The following is a 20,185-nucleotide window of genomic DNA, read 5'->3' on the forward strand; positions in this document are numbered from 1 at the left end:
TCAGCTCATTGCAACCTCTGCCTACCGGGTTCAAGCGATTATCCTGCCTCAGCCTCCTGAGTAGCTGGGATTATAGGAGCCTGCCACCACACCCGGTTAATTTTTGTGTTTTAGTAGAGACAGGGTTTCACTATGTTGGCTAGGCTGGTCTCGAACTCCTGACCTCAAGAGATCCGCCCACCTCGGCCTCCCAAAGTGCTGGGATTACAGGCGTGAGTCACTACGCCCGGCCTATGTTGTTTTATTCTTTAGAGACGGTGTCTCTGTAGTGTAGGCTGGAGTACAGTGGCACCATCATAGCTCACTGCAGCCTCAACGTCCTGGGCTCAAGTGATCCTCCAGCCTTAGCCACCTGAGCAGCTGGGACTACAGGTGTGCTCCACCACACCTGGCTAACTTGTTTGCGTTTTTAGATGTGGGGGCTCACTCTGTTACCCAAACTGGTCTTGAACACCTGTCCTCAAGTGATCCTCCCACCATATTGTCCGGTATGTCCCTGGGATTACAGGCATGAGCCATCATGCCTGACTGAATTATGTCTTTTAACTCTCCAAAGGACCCTACCGGACAGGGATCATTTATTTATTTATTTATTTATTTATTTATTTATTTATTTATTATTTTTTTTTTTTTTTGAGACGGAGTCTCGCTCTGTCTCCCAGGCTGGAGTGCAGTGGCGCAATCTCGGCTCACTGCAAGCTCCGCCTCCCGGGTTCACGCCATTCTCCTGCCTCAGCCTCCTGAGTAGCTGGGACTACAGGCGCCCGCCCCTGCGCCCGGCTAATTTTTTCTATTTTTAGTAGAGACGGGGTTTCACCATGGTCTCGATCTCCTGACCTTGTGATCCGCCCACCTCGGCCTCCCAAAGTGCTGGGATTACAGGCGTGAGCCACCACGCCCGGCCCAGGGATCATTTATTAATCCCATTTTTCAGATAAGGAAACTAAGGCTCAGAGATGGGAATTGACTTCCTCAGGAGGCTCCAATAAATGGCCAAACTTTGTGTAGTTTGCGTTTAGCAATGCAAATACTAAATGCTAAAATGAATTTAGCATTTGCATTGCTAAACGCAAACTGTGCAAAGCCTAATGCACTGCCTTCTGGCTAGTAATGGGTGTGATATGTTCTCGCAGGCATGAAGTCCAAAGATCAGAGGGGAGAGGCTGTAGCTCAGTGTCCCCATCCCCAACAGTGGTGGCAGAGGTGGCTCTTCAGAAGTAAGAGGAGTCCTGCCAGATGCCACAGGCCTAGACCTTAAGGTGCTGGAGTGTGGCCAGGAGGCTGGATTTGGACCAATATGCTCATCTGTGTCAACAGGCCAGGTGCAGTGATCCCAGTAATCCCAGCATTTTGGGAAGCCGAGGCAGGAGGATCATTTGAGGCCAAGAGTTCAAGACCTGGGCAACACAGTGAGACCCTGTCTCCACAAAAAAAAAAAAAAAAAAAAAAAAAAAATTTGAGACAGAGTCTCCATCTGTCGCCCAGGCTGGAGTGCAATGGCGCAATCTCAGCTCACTGCAACCTCCGCTTCCCAGGTTCAAGCAATTCTCCTGCCACAGTCTCCTGAGTAGCTGGAACTACAGGCACGTGCCACCATGCCCGGCTAATTTTTTGTATTTTTAGTACAGACAGGGTTTCACCGTGTTAGCCAGGATGGTCTCGATCTCCTGACCTTGTGATCTGTGCTGGGATTACAGGCGTGAGCCATCACTCCTGGCCACAAAAATTTTTTTAAAAAACTAAACACTCCAATGTATGCCCACATCCAGCACTCACATCTAGGGGAAAAAAAAAAAAAAAAAAGGCCCCCTGTTCCGCATCTCCACCCTAGAGAAACCACACATGAGCACTGCACAAGCTGGGGGAGGGAACGATCCCTGTCTCTTTATTAAAGCGCTTTCATTTCTGGTGGTGTCCTTGCTGGCTGAGGTTGGAGGGTTGTGTGATGAATCCAGAACACTTTGAAGGCTTCGGGATGATGCTGCTCATGACCAGGAGGTTCCCACAAACGGAAGTGGTTAACGAGTGGCAAAAGAGGAGTTTTGAGGCATGTTCTAGGGACAAAAACGGGGGGAGGCATGAGAAGCCAAGGGTATCAAAGAGGGGCGGGCTCATCTTCCCAACTGACTGTTAGGAAGAGCTCCATAAAAGAGACAAGAAAGAGCCTTTTCACTCTTTAGACCCAAGGCTCATGTCTTTTTTATTTTTCTTAAGACAGGGTCTCCCTCTGTCAGCCAGGCTAGAGTGCAGTGGTGTAATCATATCTTCCTGCAGCCTCAACCTGGGCTCCAATGATCCTCCCACCTCAGCCTCCCGAGTAGCTGGGAGCACAGCTGTGCACCACCATGCCCGGCTAATTTTTTAAACCTCTTGATAGCAGGAACTCTGTTTCGGTTACTGCAACACCCCAGTCCCTCAAGCAGTGCTGACACATAATAAGTGCTTAATTTTTATTTTATTTTTTTGAGACAGAGTCTTGATCTGTGGCCCAAGCTGCAGTGCAGTGGCACGATCTCGACTCACTGAAACCTCTGCCTGCCAGGTTCAAGCAATTCTCTGCCTCAGCTTCTTGAGTAGCTGGGATTACAGGTGTGCGCCACAATGCCTGGCTAATTTTTTTTTTTTTTTTTTTTTTTGAGACAGTCTTGCTCTGCAGCCCAGGCTGGAGTGCAGTGGTGCGATCGTGGCTCACTGCAACCTCCAACTCCTGGGTTCAAGTGATTCTCCTGCCTCAGCCTCCTGAGTAGCTGGGATTACAGGTGCATGCCACCATGCTCAGCTAATTTTTGTATTTTTAGTAGAGACAGGGTTTTACCATGTTGGCCAGGCTGGTCTCGAACTCCTGACCTCAGATGATCTGCCCACCTCGGTCTCCCAAAGTGCTGGGATTACAGGCGTGAGCCACCGCGCCTGACCTAACTTTTGTATTTTTAGTAGAGACAGGGTTTTACTACGTTGGCCAGGCTGGTCTTGAACTCCTGATCTCGTGATCCGCCCGCCTTGGCCTGCCAAAGTGCTGGGATTACAGGCATGAGCCACCACGCCCAGCTCCTCCTACTATTTCTTTCTTTTTTTACTTTTTTAAAAAATTGCCTTTTTGAGACAGGGTCTTGCACTGTCACCCAGGCTGGAATGCGGTGGCATGATCATGGTTCACTGCAGCATCAACCTGCTAGGCTCAAGTGATCCTCTGGCCTCAGCCTCTTGAGTAGCTGAGACCACAGGTTCGTGCCACCACACCTAGCTAATTTTTTAACTTTTTATAGAGATGGGGTCTCTCTATGTTGCCCAGGCTGTTCTTGAACTCCTGGGCTCAAGCAATCCTCCCACCTCCCAAGTAACTGGGACCACAGGCACATGCCATCATGCCTGGGGTATCACCATGTCGCCCAGGCTGGTCTCAAACTCCTGGATGCAAGCGATCCTCCTGCTTCAGCTTCCCAAAATGCTGGGATTACAGGCATGAGCGACCACACCCAGCCAGGAAAGTGTGTACGGCTCTAAACAAGGCACACAAAGTCTCTTGAGTCCCCTCTTACCTTGCCTGTAGACTCCAGCTGCTAAACTGCTTCTCCCTGCCCTAAGTACACACAGATGCTCACGGTGGCTCTGCGAAGACTGCTCTTTGCCTTTGTTCATGCAACTCCAACTGTTTGAAAGACTCCTACCAACCTCTTTTTTTTTTTTCTTTTTTCCTGGAAAATTCTTTCTTTCTTTTTTTTCTTTTTTTTTTTTTTTTTGAGATGGAGTCTCACCGTCGCCCAGGCTGGAGTGCAGTGCTGCAATCTTGGCTCACTGCAACCTCTGTCACCATGTTGACCAGGTTGGTCTCAAACTCCTGCCCTGAAGTCATCGGCCCATCTCAGCCTCCCAAAATGCTGGGATTACAGGCGTGAGCCACTGCGCCCTGTGGAAAATTATTTCTTTAGGTGCTACCTCCTTCAAGAAGCTCCAAAGTCTGTAATCCCAACACTTTGGGAGGCTGAGGCGGGCAGATCATGAGGTCAGGAGATCATGACCATCCTGGCTAACACGGTGAAACCCCGTCTCTACTAAAAATACAAAAAAATTAGCCAGGTATGGTGGCAGGTGCCTGTAGTCCCAGCTACTCCAGAGGCTGAGGCAGGAGAATGGTGTGAACCCAAGAATTGGAGCTTGCAGCGAGCCAAGATTGTGCCACTGCACTCCAGCCTGGGTGACAGAGCAAGACTCTGTCTCAAAAGAAAAAAAAAAAAGCAGCAGCAGCTCCATGGTTCCTTTCCTTCCTGTCCCAATTAAGGTTGGGACGAGAGTAATATCCCACTGTGTCCATTTCTATTATGGAAACTTATCTATACTGTATTATAATTGGCCATTTCCTTGTCTGTCCCCACACTGAACTGAACTCTTCAAGGGCCGAGACTGTATCATTCATTTCTGTGTCCCAAGCTCCTAAGACAGGGACCAGCATACAGTGCAAACTCAAAAGGTTTGGTTAATATCGAATAGCCTTGGCAGCCATGGACCCTGCATGTACCTTTTCACGAGGAGTTGGCAGGGGGTGTGCCTTGCTGCAGGTACGGTTTCTGTCGGAGCGGGAGATGGTGGAAGAGAGGGGAGAGGGCTGAGAACTCAGAATTTGAGGATCAGGGCAGAATAGAATGGAAGTGCAGGGTTCAAAAATTCCCCTACCCTGCTGGGATGTTGTGAAACCCTCGCTCTCTCCCCTCCAGGTTCCCCATCTCTCTCCCAGAACAAAGAGCATCTCCCTTGAAGCCTCACTCACCGGGTGTCTGTGCCTCAGGTCTTGGTGAAGAATGCTGGAAGTAGAGGACCTAGTCAGAGAAAGGACTATCCCCATGGCCAGGAAGAGGTGTGGCCAGGGCAGACGGGGTAAAGGGATTCTCAGCCAGCAGTGAGGAGTGGGTACTGGGTTAGCGGGTAAGAGGGGCACTTCACAGGTCCTAGGGCTGGCTGTGAGATGGTCGAGATGGGCACAGACTCCTGGAGAGTTCAGCTAGGGGTGGGCGGGGTCAGGGACTGGAACCAGGCATGATGGGGGCTGCGGTTCTCTAGACACCATAGTCCTGAGGCAGGGGGTTACCACGTTTGGATATCTGAGTCGCTTGGTCTTGTGTCTGTTTTTTTTTGATGGGCACAGGGTTCAAGTGGCAACAAGCAGTGCACAAAGCCTCCTCCGTGAGTTCTGCACTGATCCGGGACAGGTATTCCTCAGAGCGAGACAACGAAGCCTGGGAAAGGAAAAGTCGGAGAGGTTCAGCCTGGGAGCTCCTACATGGAAGTGCTGGGTGTAGGAGTTCCCAGGCTGGGGCCTGTGGGTCCAAGGAGCTTGCTCTTGAAGGACTGGGCCTTGAGATTTAGCTAGAAGGCTCTGAATCTGGAGGAGTGGGGTTTGGTGGAGGTTTAGAGTCAGGGCCTAGTGTTGAGAGCTATGGGTCTGGGCTTCAGGACTCAGGGTTGAAGCTAGAGTCTCAGGGCTTGTGGCTCAGACCTGGGACGGGGTGCCTCTGCCTGGGAGGCCTTCACTTCATTACACTCCCACCTCTAGGGCCCCCTGCAGTGCTCACCGGACCTCCTCTCAAGGAGGGTGCAGCTTGAGACGGCCAGCTGCTCTTCTTCTCCCCCTCATTCCCCATCGGAGTGGACGCCATCCCCCTGGGAACAGTAGAGGCCTGTGTTGACCTGAGAAACCGGCCCGCTGTATCCCAGAACCCAGCTCACCACCATTCCCCGGGCCCAGGTTTAAACAAGGCCTTTAGAGGAACATCCCGCTGCCTCATTATCTCTCTCAAGAAAAAAATAATAATAATAAACGTTGCTTTATATCTTCGGGAGTGAGAGGGAACTCCCGCAACCCCCCACCCCTCACCCCTTCGCCTGGTGGGCCTCTCGTTTTTTCCCTCTCAAGCCCCTTCCCAAGCTAAGGCAGCCAACTTCACGCCCCAGACCTGGCAGATGGGTGGAAACCTTGGGCTACTAGGCAGAAGGGGAGACGTGGAGGCCTAAGGACCTCTGGTATAGGTCGTGGGGGACGGGGAATGGGAGATGGGGAGGAAGGCTGGAAAAGGGGGAGCCGGCTCCGTGTTGCTACCGGCCGCTAAAAAACCCTTGGAGTCTGCGGAGGTTCCGCAGCCTCGTTGCTAGGAGATCAGGGGTTCTAGAACTAAAGACAGAGGAATTTCCTAGCTCGCCCCGTTTGCTCCTCCAGCCTCCCCTCAGTCCCCTCCAGTTGCCTCCTTGGGGGCAGTGACCCCAAGCGCCAGACGCTTGAGAAGTTTGGGAGGATGACGCAGGGTGGAGCCTGCGACCTAATCCTCCTATCACAAGGGGCACGCGAGAAGCAAGCCGGCTTCAGGGCGCTCTGGAGCCTCTCTAGCCGCCTGGAGCCTGCGAGAGCAAAGGCGGCTGCAGACTTAGGGGGCGGGGAGAAAAGTGAGGACTGCACCAAATATCCTGGCCTCTCGGGGATGCAAAGACTCAGAAGGAGGAATTTTATCGCCTTATTTTTGTCTCCAGGAAGTCACACCCTCCAGAAAAGGAAAGCAGATATTTTTATTCGGCCTCTTTCTCTTTTGCTCTTTCCTTTTCCATTTCTGCCTTTGCTCGACGTCAATGGTTCTTTCCTCCCTCTCCCCCTCTGCGCCTTGGTACGAGCCAAGGGAGAGGGGCGGAGGGAGGAAAAGGGAAAGGAAGCGAACAGGCCTTAAAAGGGCCGCAACTATTTTTTAAGCCACTTTTTCCTCTCTCCAATTTTGCAACGGCGGGCGCGGACGAGGAGGTTCCCGAAAGCCACGCGCAGCTGGAGCAGCGGCGACCGCAGCTGGAGGCCCGGAGCGCCTGCGGGGCGGGCAGAGGCGAGGGGGTTGCGGGTAGGAAGGGCGGGCTGCGCGCCCCCCCTGCGCCCTGCGCGTCTCGGGGCCGGCCCATGCTCCCGACGGCTGCGGGATTCAGCATCTGGGGCCGGGTTGGGGCGGCGGGGTCCAGGGCGCAGGTGGTGCGGCCGATGAGCCGGGCCGGAGGCTGAGGCCGCGCGACGGGGCTGGGACAGCGCTGGCATCTTCAGAGCAGGCCCGGGGCAGCAAGGGAGGCGCTGCGATGCCAGACGAAAATATCTTCCTGTTCGTGCCCAACCTCATCGGTGAGTGCTGCCCGCGGCCCCGGGCCGGACTAGAGGGCGAGGGGCCTTGGCGGGCTCCCTAATCCTGCCCTGTTTCCCCGCGTCCCGTTCCAAGGTTATGCCCGGATTGTCTTCGCCATCATTTCTTTCTACTTCATGCCCTGCTGCCCCCTCACGGCCTCCTCCTTCTACCTGCTCAGCTGCCTGCTGGACGCTTTCGATGGACACGCTGCTCGCGCTCTTAATCAAGGTGACAGACACCCCTCTCAGCCAGCCTTGGGGCCCAACAACCCCCTGCTCCCTTCCCTGCCTCCTCAGGACCTCAGAGTCAGAGGGCTGTCATTCCCATCTCTGAAAAAAGCAGAACAGGATGGCCTGGGGTTTTTTGTTTTGTTTTGTGTTTTGTTTTTGAGACAGCGTCTCGCTCTGTCACAGGCTGGAGTGCAGTGGTGCGATCATGGCTCACTGCAGCCCCCATCTCCTGGGCTCAAGTAATCCTTCCACCTCAGCCTCCTGATTAACTGGGACTACAGGCGCGTGTCACCACACCTGGCTAATTTTTAAATTTTTGTAGAGACTGAGTCTTGCAGTGTCGCCCAGACTGGTCCCCAGCTCCTAGCCTCAAGCGATCCTCCTGCCTTCCTCCCAAAGTGCTGCGCCCAGCAAGAATGGCCTGATTTTGTAGCAGAAGGGATTTAAGCTAGCTCTTGAGAACTCACTGCTTGTGAGAGGTGTGGATTAGCAAGACATGACGTGGCCATGGCGCTGCTGGAGGTCTCTCTGAACACAAGTCCATTCAGGCCAGGGGCGGTGGCTCACGCCTGTAATCCCAGCACTTGGGAGGCCGAGGCGGGCGGATCACGAGGTCAGAAGTTCGAGACCAGAGTGACCAACATAGTGAAACCCTGTCTCTGCAAAAAATACAAAAATTAGCTGGCTTGGTGACGTGTGCCTGTAATCCCAGCTACTCAAGAGGCTAAGGCAGGAGAATTGCTCGAACCTGGGTGGCGGAGGTTGCAGTGAGCCGAGATTGTGCCATCACACTCCAGCCTGGGCGACAGAGCAAGACTCTGTCTCGGGGGAAAAAAAAAAGTCCTATCAACAGGTGTTTCCTGGAGGCCTACTGTGTGCCCTGCATAAGTAGTTGGGGTTCCAGAAGGCATGCTTAGAGGGAGGATGGAGAGGGACGGGTGATGGCTCTTGGAGGGTTGACTAATTTTTTAATCTGTTCTTCAGACCCAACTCTAAGGCTTCCCCCGAGGCATCAAGTCTCTTTTTCTAGCCCTGGAGCCTTGGTTCTGGGGTTGATGAGCTGCAGACATAGCTTTCCTCTCCTCCTACCCTGTTCCCTTCACTCTCATGCCTTTCTCAGTTCATGCCATGGTGACCTTTGCCCACTAACCTCACACACAGCCTGTTTTCCAACCTGCGTTCCTCCCCAGGCAGGTGGACACTTCCAGTCTTCGTTTACACCCTGCATGAGAGCGATAAACCAAATATGGGCACCTGTCCTGCAGTCTCTGTGCCATAATAGCCCCTGCCCACCTAATCTTCCAGGAACTCGGTTTGGGGCCATGCTGGACATGCTGACGGACCGCTGCTCCACCATGTGCCTGTTGGTCAACCTGGCCCTGCTGTACCCTCGAGCCACGCTGTTCTTCCAACTCAGCATGAGTTTGGATGTGGCCAGTCACTGGCTGCACCTCCACAGGTCTGCCGCGATGCTGGGGGCCTTGGCCAGTTAGAGACACTACAGTGGGGTGGGCTGAGCTTAGATGGAAGGGTGTCTGGGATGGCACTAGGCGTCCTGGAAGGGCTCCATTTTAGCTCTGCTTTGTAGAAGGACCCCAGGTAAACACGCCTCTCTTTAAAGCTTCAGTCATGTTTACAGTTGCATTAAGCAATTCTTAGGACTCTTCTGGCTGGATATTCTAGGATTCCAAATAGGTGACAGCTCATAGGAAGGGGCATAGGAGCTTTCAAATGTGGTATTTGAATCCTGACTCTGCCCCGAAATAGGTAACTGGCTTTGGGCAGGATATTGGTCCTTAGCCATGCCCAGTTTTCCATCTGTACAATAGGTGTTAACATGAGGATCGGATGCACGGTAGTGGTCATGAAACCTCATGGGTTCCCCTGTTTTCTCCCTAAGTTCTGTGGTCCGAGGCAGTGAGAGTCACAAGATGATCGACTTGTCCGGGAATCCAGTGCTTCGGATCTATTACACCTCGAGGGTAGGCATTTCCTGCACACCCCGCCCCTCAGGCTCTTGGCTGTGGGAAGCCCTGGGCTGAACCCTGGTCCTAGACTAGGAGAAGGCAAGGGCACAGAGCAGGGCCTGCCCAGTCACTCCAGGAGGAGGGGCCTGTAAGCTGAGGTGTGGAGGAGGAGGATTGGTGGGGAAGGCCTGTGTGAATTACTCCAGGGAACAAGTGGGAATGAGGCCTGCAAAGAGGAGGGACTGAAAGAGGAGAGGGAGATAAGCCAGAGAGGTTTGCAGGGCTGGAGTGTGGACTTGATTTCAGGAACACAGGCAGCCTCTGGAAGGATTTTTAAAAAGATAATGGCTAGGCATGGTGGCTCATGCCTGTAATCTCAGCGCTTTGGGAGGCTGAGGTGGGGGGATTGCTTGAGACCAGGAGTTTGAGACCAGCCTGGGCAACAAAGTGAGACTCTGTTTACACACACACACACACACACACACACACACACACACACGAATTAGCTTAGCCAGGCACAGTGGTGCACGCCTGTAGTCTCTACTTAGGAGGCTAAGGTGGAAGGATTGCATGAGACCAAGGTTTTTTTTTTTTTTTGAGACAAAGAGTCTCACTCTGTCACCCAGGCTGGAGTTCATTGGCGCGTTACCGGCTCAGTGCAACCTCTGCCTGCTGGGTTCCAGCGATTCTTGTGCCTCAGCCTCCTGAGGACTACTAGGAGTCTAGGACTACTAGGACTACGGGCATGCGCCACCACGTTCGGCTAATTTTTGTATTTTTAGTAGAGAGGGATTTCGCCATGTTGGCCAGGCTGGTCTCAATCTCCTGACCTCAGGTGATCTGCCTGACTCAGCCACCCAAAGTGCTGGGACCACAGGCATGAGCCACCGTGCCTGGCTGAGACCAGGAGTTTTGAGGCTGCAGTGCTATGATCATACCACTGCATTCCAGTCTGGATGACAGAGCGAGACCCTGTCTCTAAAAAAGAAAAAAAATAATAATCTGCTGAGATTGCACCCTCATTAGTGCTGGGGGGCAGGGGGTGGCACACGCCTGCCTCTTGCTAATGTGGTCTGTTTGCTGTGTGTGCAGCCTGCTCTGTTCACCTTGTGTGCTGGGAATGAGCTCTTCTACTGCCTCCTCTACCTGTTCCATTTCTCTGAGGGACCTTTAGGTATGAGATGAGGGGCGGGGCAGGAGGATGGGAGGGGGATCTGGGCTGCCCAGGGAGATGGAGGCCCCCTCCTTCGGGCCCCGAACTTCCCTGCTGCCTTCCTGCAGTTGGCTCCGTGGGACTGTTCCGGATGGGCCTCTGGGTCACTGCCCCCATTGCCTTGCTGAAGTCGCTCATCAGTGTCATCCACCTGATCACAGCTGCCCGCAACATGGCTGCCCTAGACGCAGCAGACCGCGCCAAGAAGAAGTGACGCAGGAGCCCCGGGTCCTGGCTGCCCACCTACCCTGGGAGTCTTGCTGTGCCACACAGCTCCCCACCCGCTGCTAGGAGGTCCCAGTCTCACGCCTTCCTCATGTGTTGTTCTACCTGCTGGGATGGGGGTCAGCCTCTCTTTGGTGACGTCATGTTCTCTGGGATCCCAAGAACCCAGGCCTCAAATCAGGGAGGTTACGCGGGAGGCCCCATGCATACAGGCGGTGCTCCTGGGGTGCCAGCACCGGGCAGTGTCATGCCCTGCTGGCTCAGCCCTGGGGTCCGAGATGCTAGGGACAGTTGAGTGAGGGAGATGGTGTGAGGGCCGCGTTTCCCGAAAGGCAGGGGAGTCAGACCTCCGCCCCCAGCTAGAGCAAGTCTGGGGCACCGTGCCTGGGAGGGAAGAAGCCGTCCACAGCCTTCCCCGTCGCCGGCTTCTCTGTCCTGCCTACCCTGGTCCTGGCGGGACTTCACTATTTGACTTGCTTTCCTTTCAGATATTCTTGGCTCAGGGCCTGGGTTGAGGGAGCTTAGGGAAGGACGTCCGTCTGGGTGCTTTTCCTCCAGTTTGCTGGCTGGCTTCTCCGTCTATCCACAGTGACCTCACAGAGAGGCCCTCCTGCCTCCCACGCTCATGCAGTGTCCCCCACTTTTTTGATCTCACTGACCGTCTACATGTATTTATATTCTTGGTATTTTCTACCCTCACTGGAATGTAAACTCCATGAAGGCACAAACTTTTCTTGTTCCCTTCTGTATCCCTAGAATAAGACCAACCTGAACCTGGCATATAGTAGCTGCTTAATAAATATTCGTCTGTCAGTGAGTTGGTTTCTCAGAGTGTGGTCCTTAGACTGCCTGTGGAATATTTCTATTTCTCTTTTTTCTTTTCTTTTCTTTTCTTTCTTTCTTTTTTTTTTTTTTTTTTTTTTTCAGAGACAGAGTCCTACTCTGTTGTCCAAGCTGGAGTGCTCACTGTAGCCCCAAACTCCTGACCTCAAGTGATCCTCCCACCTTAGCCTCCCAAAGTGCTGGGATTACAGGCGTGAGCCACCAAGCCTGGCTGGATATTTCTTTAAAATGCAAATTCAAGCCAGGTGTGGTGGCTCACGCCTGTTATCCCAGCATTTTGGAAGGCCAAGGTTGGGTGGATTGCTTGAGTGCAGGAGTTCGAGGCCAGCCTGACCAATATGGTGAAACCCCATCTCTACAAAAAATACAAAAATTAGTCGGGTGTGGTGACATGTGCCTGTGGTCCCAGCTACTCAGGAGGCTGAGGTGCGAGGATGGCTTGAGCCTGGGAGGCAGGAGGGAGAGGTTGCAGTGATCCATAATAGTGCCATTCCAGCCTGGGAGGCAGAGCCAGGCAGTCTCAAAAAAACAAAACAAAAAAACAACTTTGGCCCGTCTTGGAGGCTCACACCTGGCCTGTAATCCTAGCACTTTGGGAGGCTGAGGTGGGAGGATCACTTGAGCCCAGGAGTTCAAGACCAGCCTGGGTCACATGGCAGGACTGCGTCTCTAAAAAAACAAAAACAAAAATTAGCCAAGTGTGGTGGTGTATGCCTTAGTCCCAGCTACTGGGGAGGCTGCAGTGAGAGGACTGAATGAGCCTGGGAGGTCAAGGCTGTAGTAAGCCATGATCATGCTACTGTACTCCAGCCTGGACGACAGAACAAGATGTCTCAAAAAATAAAATAGGTGCAACTTCTTGGACCCTGCAGCCAACCTTCAGAGTTAGAGGCTCTAGGGATGGGCCCAGAAGCCTGCAATTTGAATGCCGGGGAATTCTTCCAGTAATGTTGAGAAACACTGTTCCCTCTTTTTGTGGGCTCTTATACTAGGCATTGTTCTGGGCATCTATCCCCTGCCATCTGTGGTTTTTAAACTAGTGTACCATATGCCAGACTCTGTGCTGGGGGTTCTTTGCAGATGTTACTCATTTTATCTGCATAATAGCTTAGCCAAGTGGCCCAAGAGGCCCCCGTGTCCAAGAGAGCGGAAATTTACCAGACATGTACTGAGCCTCAATTCCTGTGCTAGGCCCAGGGGATTCACTGGGTACTGGGCAGCTGGCTTGCCCTACAACAACACATGAAAGTGCTCGCTGGGGGTGGGAGTAGAAGACACCTAGGACCTGATCTAGGGTTTGGTGAAGGGGCTGGGTATCCCATGTAGAAGGCTGGTAGGGATTGGAGAGGGTTAGTGCAGAGGAGATTGGTTCTTAGCTGAGGGAATGGCATGGGAAGGCAGGGAGACCAGAGAGGCCCCTGGACTCTGCACCTCTTTCTCCTTCCTGTCAGCTCTTCTTCCAGCATGGTGGGTCCTCTGAGCACTCTCCGGCCCCAGAGCACAGAGCCCTCGGTCCGCCTGGGTCTCACGTCCCTGACTGGCTCCTGGGCTCCTTGATTCTAACCATTTACAGTGACATCAGAAATTGGAACAGATCTAGGCCGGGCAGAGTGGCTCACACCTGTAATCCCAGAACTTTGGAAGCCCGAGGGGTGGATCATTTGAGGTCAGGAGTTAAAGACTAGCCTGGCCAACATGGTGAAACCCCATCTCTACAAAAAAATACAAAAATTAGCCAGGTATGGTGGTACACGCCTGTAGTCCCAACTACTCAGGAAGCTGAGGTGGGAGGATTGCTTGAACCCAGGAAGTGGAGGTTGCAGTGAGCCGAGATCATGCCACTGTACTCCAGCCCAACCAAAGAGCGGGGCTCCGTCTCAAAAATAATAATAATAATAATATTGGTGCACAAAGCAGGTGTGTTTCCAGTGCATCAGGCATCCCCTCATCCCCGCCAACCTGGTCTGCTCCAGTCAAGGTGGGTAAAAAAAAAAAAAGAAACAGATCTGGATCACAGGGCCTGGAGCACTAAGTGCTGGGGGTTGGGGGCTGGGAGAGCTGGTGAGAGGCGACGCAGAAGCCAGCTGGGGCAGCCTAGGAGCCCAGAGGACTTTAAAATTTTATTGTGGAGACAGGGTCTCTCTATGTCACCTGGGCTGGAGTGCAGTGGCATGATCATAGCTCACTGCAGCCTCGACCTCTCAGGCTCAAGCAGTCCTGCCTCAGCCTACTGAATAGCTGGGACTGCAGACATGCACCACCATGTCAGGCTAATTTTTATTTTTTTCTGCAGAGATGGGGGTGTCACTGTGTTGTACAGGCTGGTCTCAAACTCCTGACCTCAAGTGATCCTCCTGCCTTGGCTTCTCAAAGCGCTCGAATTACAGGTGTGAGCCACTGTGTCCAGCCCCTTTCCATATCTTAACACTCACTTTGTGTATGTCCTGTTCTGCTAACACAAGCTACCCTGCTCTAAGTGCTATTTGCATGCATTATCTTATCTCACGATTGTACAGTTGTACACAATACGACAGCCCTGTTACTGTCCTCATTCCCTAGAGAGGAAACAGGCCCAGAGAAGTGGCAGCCTGGCCAGTCTGGTTCCAGAGCCTGTACCTGAACACTTAACTGTACGTAGCACTTTCACACCAGCGGGCTTCTGAACGGCTGCATAGAAGGCCGGGCGTAGGCCGGGCGCGGTGGCTCACGCCTGTAATCCCAGCACTTTGGGAGGCCGAGGCGGGCGGATCACAAGGTCAGGAGATCGAGACCACAGTGAAACCCCGTCTCTACTAAAAATACAAAAAATTAGCCGGGCGCGGTGGCGGGCGCCTGTAGTCCCAGCTACTCAGGAGGCTGAGGCAGGAGAATGGCGGGAACCCGGGAGGCGGAGCTTGCAGTGAGCCGAGATCGCGCCACTGCACTCCAGCCTGGGCAACAGCGTGAGACTCTGTCTCAAAAAAAAAAAAAAAAAAAAAAAAAAAAGAAGGCCGGGCGTGGTGGCAGGCACCCGTAATCCCAGCTACTTGGGAGGCTGAGGCAGGAGGATCGCTTGAACCCGGGAGGCAGAGGTCATAGTGAGCTGAGATCACACCATTGCACTCCAGCTCCAGCCTAGGTGACAGAGTGAGACTCTGTCTCAAAAAAAAAAAAAAAAAAAAAAATCAGTTTAACCTGGTCCTGCCACTGTGAATGGTGCTGTGGTAAATCATCTCGCACTTTTTGGGGGACACGTATAGGATGAACGTTGAGGGGCTTAAAGCAGGACAGTGACAGGGACAGACCTGTGCTTGAAGAAGCTATTGCTGCACAAAACTGAGGTGTGGCAGGTGCAGTGGCTCACGCCTGTAATCCCAGCACTTTGGGAGGCCAAGGCGGGCGGATTACGAGTTCAGGAGATAGAGATCATCCTGGCTAACACGGTGAAACGCCATCTCTACTAAAAATTACCTGGGCGTGGTGGCACGTGCATGTAATTCCAGCTACTCTGGAGGCTGAGACAGGAGAATCGCCTGAACCCAGGAGGCGGAGGTTGCAGTGAACCAAGATTGCCCTACTGTACTCCAGCCTGGAGACAGATGAGTCTCCGTCTCAAATAAACAAAAAACAAACAAAAGAAAAAACTGAGGTGTGTTTCCAGCTCATGAGGTACCTCCTACCTGGCCTGGTGCAGTCCAGGTAGGAGACTGGATCAGGGGCTGTCCCCGCGCCTGCCCTGCAGCCCTTTCTCCTTCCTGTCGGCTCTTCCTTCAGCACAGTGAGTCCTCTGAGCACTCTCCAGCCCCACAGCACAGAGCCCTTGGCCTGCCTGACTCCCATGTCCCTGACTGGCTCCTGGGCTCCTCGGCTCTAACCATTTACAGTGACATCAGAAGACTGTGTAGATCCAGCTACACTGAGTTGGTTTGAGACAAGGTCTCACTCTGTCGCCCAGGTTGCAGTGCAGTAGCTCCATCTTGGCTCTTCACAACACCCATATCCTGGGCTCAAGTGATCCTCCAGCTTCAGCCTCTTGAGTAGCTGGGACTACAGGCGGCACCACTACCCCCAGCTAATTATTTTTGTATTTTTTGTAGAGATGGGGTCTCCTTATGTTGCTCAGGTCGGTCTTGAATTCCTGGGCTCAAGTGATCCTCCCACCTCAACCACCCAAAGTGCTGCAATTATAGGTATGAACCACCATGCCTGGTCATATATGATCTTTTTTTTTTTTTTGAGACAGAGTTTCACTCTTTTGCCCAGGCTGGAGTGAAGTGGTGCAATCTTGGCTCACTGCAACCTCTGCCCCTGGGGTTCAAGCGATTCTCCTGCCTCAGCCTCTTGAGTAGCTGAGGTTACAGGCACCTGCCACCACGCCCGGCTAATTTAGTATTTTTAGTAGAGACGGGGGTTTCTCCATGTTGGTCAGGCTGGTCTCGAACTCCTGACTTCAGGTAATCCACCCGCCTCAGCCTCCCAAAGTGCTGGGACTGTAGGCGTAAGCCACTGCGCCCGGCCATATGTGATCTTAAAAAAGAGAGTTGGGGAGGAGAGTGTGAGCATGGCAGTCTAAAAGAATCTGCACCCGAGCATCCTGAGGCTTGTAGGGTAGCACTGAAGACTCACAGGAGGGCTTTTAAGTCCCCTTGGCCTACAGGGACATGGCTTGAAGTCAGTCTGGTGCCTGCATTCCATGTCTAGTGGCTGGCCGGGGCTCAGGAGGAACCTGCAGAGCCCTTGATCTGGAGGTGGGGAGTGGGGAAAAGCTGAGCTGACCTGGACCCTGAAGTCTCTATATTTGATCTAGGGAACACAGTGGAGTCACATTATATGTGCAGTAATAGCCTTCTGGAATTTAGCTATATGCCTTCAGAATAAATGAATGATCACCACGCCACTATGAAAGAAGTTTCATTTGTTTGTTCCACTCAATGACTCCGACTCTGAGGGCAGGAGATCGGTACCTGTACATCTGCTGTTCCTCTAGGCAGTCTTCACTCCTCAAGGCTCTCCTTCTGTGATTAAAAATAACCCTAGCTACTGTAACAAACTTCAAGATGTGTAGTGCCTCAAACGTGATAGTTTATTTCTAGACTGGGTGTGGTGGCACACGCCTGTAATCCCAGCACTTTGGGAGGCCGAAACAGGAGGATCACTTGAGGTCAGGAACTTGAGACTAGCCTGGGCAACATAGCAAGTCCCCATCGCTACAAAAAAGTTAAAAAGTTGGCTGGGTGTGGTGGCTCACACCTATAATCCCAGCACTTTGGGAGGCCGAGGCGGGGGATCACCTGAGCTCAGGTGTTCAAGACCAGCCTGGCCAACATGGTGAAACCTCATCTCTACCAAAAATACAAAAATTAGCTGGGTGTGGTGGTGCATGCCTGTAGTCCAAGCTACTTGGGAGGCTGAGGCAGGAGAATCGTTTGAACCCGGGAGGCGGAGGTTGCAGTGAGCCGAGATCGTGCCACTGCACTCCAGTCTGGTGGCAGAGCGAGACTCCGTCTCAAAAACAAAAAAAAAGAACACTATTTCTAACTCATATTAAATCTTAATCAGATGCTGCCGACCGGGAGACAGCTCTCCTGCAAGTTGTGATTCAGGGATTTGGGCATCTCCTGTTCTGTGGTTCTGCCATTTTCAACACGTGGCTCCTGGGACTGCCCAGCTTGTTTGCATCATGTAGGCAGATGATGTGCCTGGAGGTTGCAGGAGCCAAGTTATTATGGAAAGACAGGAAATTAGCACTTGTTACTTCCAATTCCATTCCATTGGCTACAACTCGATCACGCAGCAGCGTCTAAGGACAAGGGAAGCTGGGACACAGATTAGTTATGGGTCTAAGAGGAAGAGGCAACTGATTTGGTAAACAACATCTTACCATGCTGAATGTGTTTCCTGTTGAAAGATACAGATTTTTCTTATAAAAAGGGTCCTTCCACACATCAATTACTTTGGTATTCAACCAAAGAAAAGTCATTTGTTCTAGTGCTAGACAAAAACAGGCTGTGTTGAACTTCATCAGAGATCACACTGTTCTCTATGTATGTATGTTTTTTGAGACAGGGTCTCACTCTGTTGCCCAGGCTGGAGTCCAATGGTGCTGTCATAGCTCACTGCAGCCTCAAATTCCTGAGTTCAAGTGATCCTCCTGCTTCAGCCTCCTGAGTAACTGGGACTACAGGCACATGCCACCACACCTGGCTAATTTAACCTAAAAAAAACTTTTTATGGGCCCAATTTTTAAGGTATAAAAAACTAGGGCCGGGCACTGTGGCTCATGCCTATAATCCCAGCACTTTGGGAGGCCGAGGTGGGCGGATCACCTGAGGTCAGGAGTTTGAAACCAGCCTGGCCAAGAATGGTGAAACCTCATCTCTACTAAAAATACAAAAATTAGCTGGGTTTGGTGGCAGGCACCTGTAATTCCAGCTACTTGGGAGGCTGAGGCAGGAGAATCACTTGAACCCAGGAGGCAGAGGTTGAAGTGAGCCAAGATTGTGCCATTGCACTCCAGCCTAGGCAACAGTAGCAAAACTGTCTCAAAAAAAAACAAAAAAAACCCAAAAAATACAAAAAGTAGCCAGGTATGGTGGCAAATGCCGTAATCCCCGCTACTCAGGAGGCTGAGGTGGGAGAATGGCTTGAACCTGGGAGGCAGAGGTTGCAGTGAGCCGAGATTATATCACTGCACTCCAGCCTGGGTGACAAAGCAAGACTCTTAAAAAAAAAAAAAGGAAAAAAAAATTCAATATATATTTTAGGCTTCTTTCAGAAAACAGGTTGCTTCGGGCCACCCCAAGCCCCTAGGATGAAATTCAAAATATTTAGCCACCATACCAGAGCAAAACCCTGTCTCAAAAAAAAAAAAAAAAAAGAGATTAAGTCTAATAATTTAATTTTAAAAATTTAAAGTTAAAAAATTAATCTAGGCCGGGCGCGGTGGCTCAAGCCCGTAATCCCAGCACTTTGGGAGGCCAAGACGGGCGGATCACAAGGTCAGGAGATCGAGACCATCCTGGCTAACATGGTGAAACCCCGTCTCTACTAAAAAATACAAAAAACTAGCTGGGCGAGGTGGCGGGCGCCTGTAGTCCCAGCTACTCGGGAGGCTGAGGCAGGAGAATGGCGTAAACCTGGGAGGCGGAGCTTGCAGTGAGCTGAGATCCGGCCACTGCACTCCAGCCTGGGGGACAGAGGGAGACTCTGTCTCAAAAAAAAAAAAAAAAAAAAAAAAAAAAAAAAAAATCTAAAAAATATATATATTTTTTGAGAGAGGCTCACTGTATTTCCAGCAAGTCCCGTCTTCCCCACTCTATGGCCTGTGCTGGGCCCCTCTTCATGCATATCATTTTTTTTGAGATGGAGTTTTGCCCTCTCCCAGGCTGGAGTGCAGTGGTGTGATCTCGGCAGACTGCAGCCTCTATCTCCCGGGTTCAAACGATTCTCCTGCCTCAGCCTCCTGAGTAGCTGGAATTACAGACATGTGCCACCAAGCCTAGCTTTCTTTTTTTTTTTTTTGCATATTTAGTAGAGACAGGGTTTTGCCATATTGGCCAGGCTGGTCAACCTCAGGTGATCCATCTGCTTCGGCCTCCCAAAGTGCTGGGATAACAGGCATGAGCCACCACACCCAGCCCCGTGCATACCATTTAGAGCAGTTTCCCCTGTGACCTATGGGATCTTACAATCCTGTGAGGTACACGAAGTAGTCAGGATAGGCTAGGTTATGCTGTGGTAACAAAACCCCCCAAGTCTCAGTTGCTTAATACAGCAAACATTTCTCACTCTTGCCACATGTCTGTTGCAGGTCAGCCGTGGCTGCGCCTCACACCATTTTCTCCCTGGGACCCAGGCAGTTGGAGCAGCCTCCACTTGGAACATTGTTGGTCACCCATTTATACGGAAGAGGGAAGAGTGGGCATGTGATGTCGTTCGCCCATTCCCCAGAATGGGGATGTTGTCTCCCCATTTCACTGGGGAGAGCCAAAGCCTGATCACCAACTGAGGTCCACGTGGAGACATCAAGGCATGGATTGGAAATGAGTCCAGAGCTCTTAGGTGAGGTCAGAGCTGGAGTAATGGATTCGGAGGTCAGTGGTATAGAGACCATCTAAGGTCATGCGACTGGACAAGAATGTCGGCATGAGAAGCGGGCCTCAGGGAACCCACAAATCAGAGGCTGAGAGAAGCAAGAAAGAAAACTAGAACAGGTGACATCAAGAAAGCTCAGCATGGGAGGAATGGCCAACTGTGCCAAGTGACTGGTCAACTACTGGATTTAGCAACGGGACATTACTGGTGACACTGAATAGAGCAGTTTCCGTAACATAAGGGGCAGAAACAGGAGCTACCTGGGGTGTTTTTTTGTTTTTGTTTTTTTGAGTTGGAGTTTTGCTTTTGTTGCCCAGGCTGGAGTACAATGGCGCAATCTCGCTCACTACAACCTCCACCTCCTGGGTTCAAGGGATTCTCCTCCATCAAACTGCCAAGTAGCTGGGATTACAGGCACCCACCACCACACCTGGCTAATTTTTGTATTTTTAGTAGAGACAGGGTCTTACGATGTGTTGGGATTACAGGCGTGAG

The 20,185-nt window shown here is 51.9% G+C and overlaps 1 protein-coding gene and 1 long non-coding RNA gene across 5 annotated transcripts; one reads left to right on the forward strand and one right to left on the reverse strand.

Annotated features, from left to right (window-relative positions):
* Positions 1–1,859: 1,859 nt before the first annotated feature.
* On the reverse strand, positions 1,860–6,130 carry LOC105482899 (uncharacterized). The gene is made up of 6 exons (XR_987932.2): positions 5,949–6,130; positions 5,568–5,655; positions 5,084–5,231; positions 4,766–4,799; positions 4,517–4,565; positions 1,860–2,054 (listed from the first exon to the last, which is right to left on the reverse strand). It is a non-coding gene; the product is annotated as an uncharacterized lncRNA (long non-coding RNA).
* Positions 6,131–6,656: 526 nt separating this feature from the next.
* On the forward strand, positions 6,657–11,591 carry LOC105482900 (CDP-diacylglycerol--inositol 3-phosphatidyltransferase). 4 transcript variants are annotated; one of them, XM_011743356.2, is made up of 6 exons: positions 6,664–7,138; positions 7,233–7,367; positions 8,675–8,828; positions 9,270–9,351; positions 10,429–10,510; positions 10,618–11,591. In XM_011743356.2, the coding sequence occupies exons 1-6, from the start codon at positions 7,096–7,098 to the stop codon at positions 10,761–10,763; spliced, it is 642 nt and encodes a 213-aa protein (XP_011741658.1). In that variant the 5' UTR covers positions 6,664–7,095; the 3' UTR covers positions 10,764–11,591. The 4 variants fall into 4 exon arrangements, with proteins under 4 accessions (XP_011741659.1, XP_011741658.1, XP_070940488.1 ...); XM_011743357.2 differs by lacking the exon at positions 7,233–7,367 and having other exon boundaries at positions 6,657–7,138; XM_071084387.1 differs by lacking the exon at positions 6,664–7,138 and having other exon boundaries at positions 7,238–7,367; positions 8,560–8,828.
* Positions 11,592–20,185: the final 8,594 nt, after the last annotated feature.

Source organism: Macaca nemestrina, chromosome 18 (genome assembly GCF_043159975.1).
Source record: "Macaca nemestrina isolate mMacNem1 chromosome 18, mMacNem.hap1, whole genome shotgun sequence".
Lineage (NCBI taxonomy): Eukaryota > Metazoa > Chordata > Mammalia > Primates > Cercopithecidae > Macaca > Macaca nemestrina.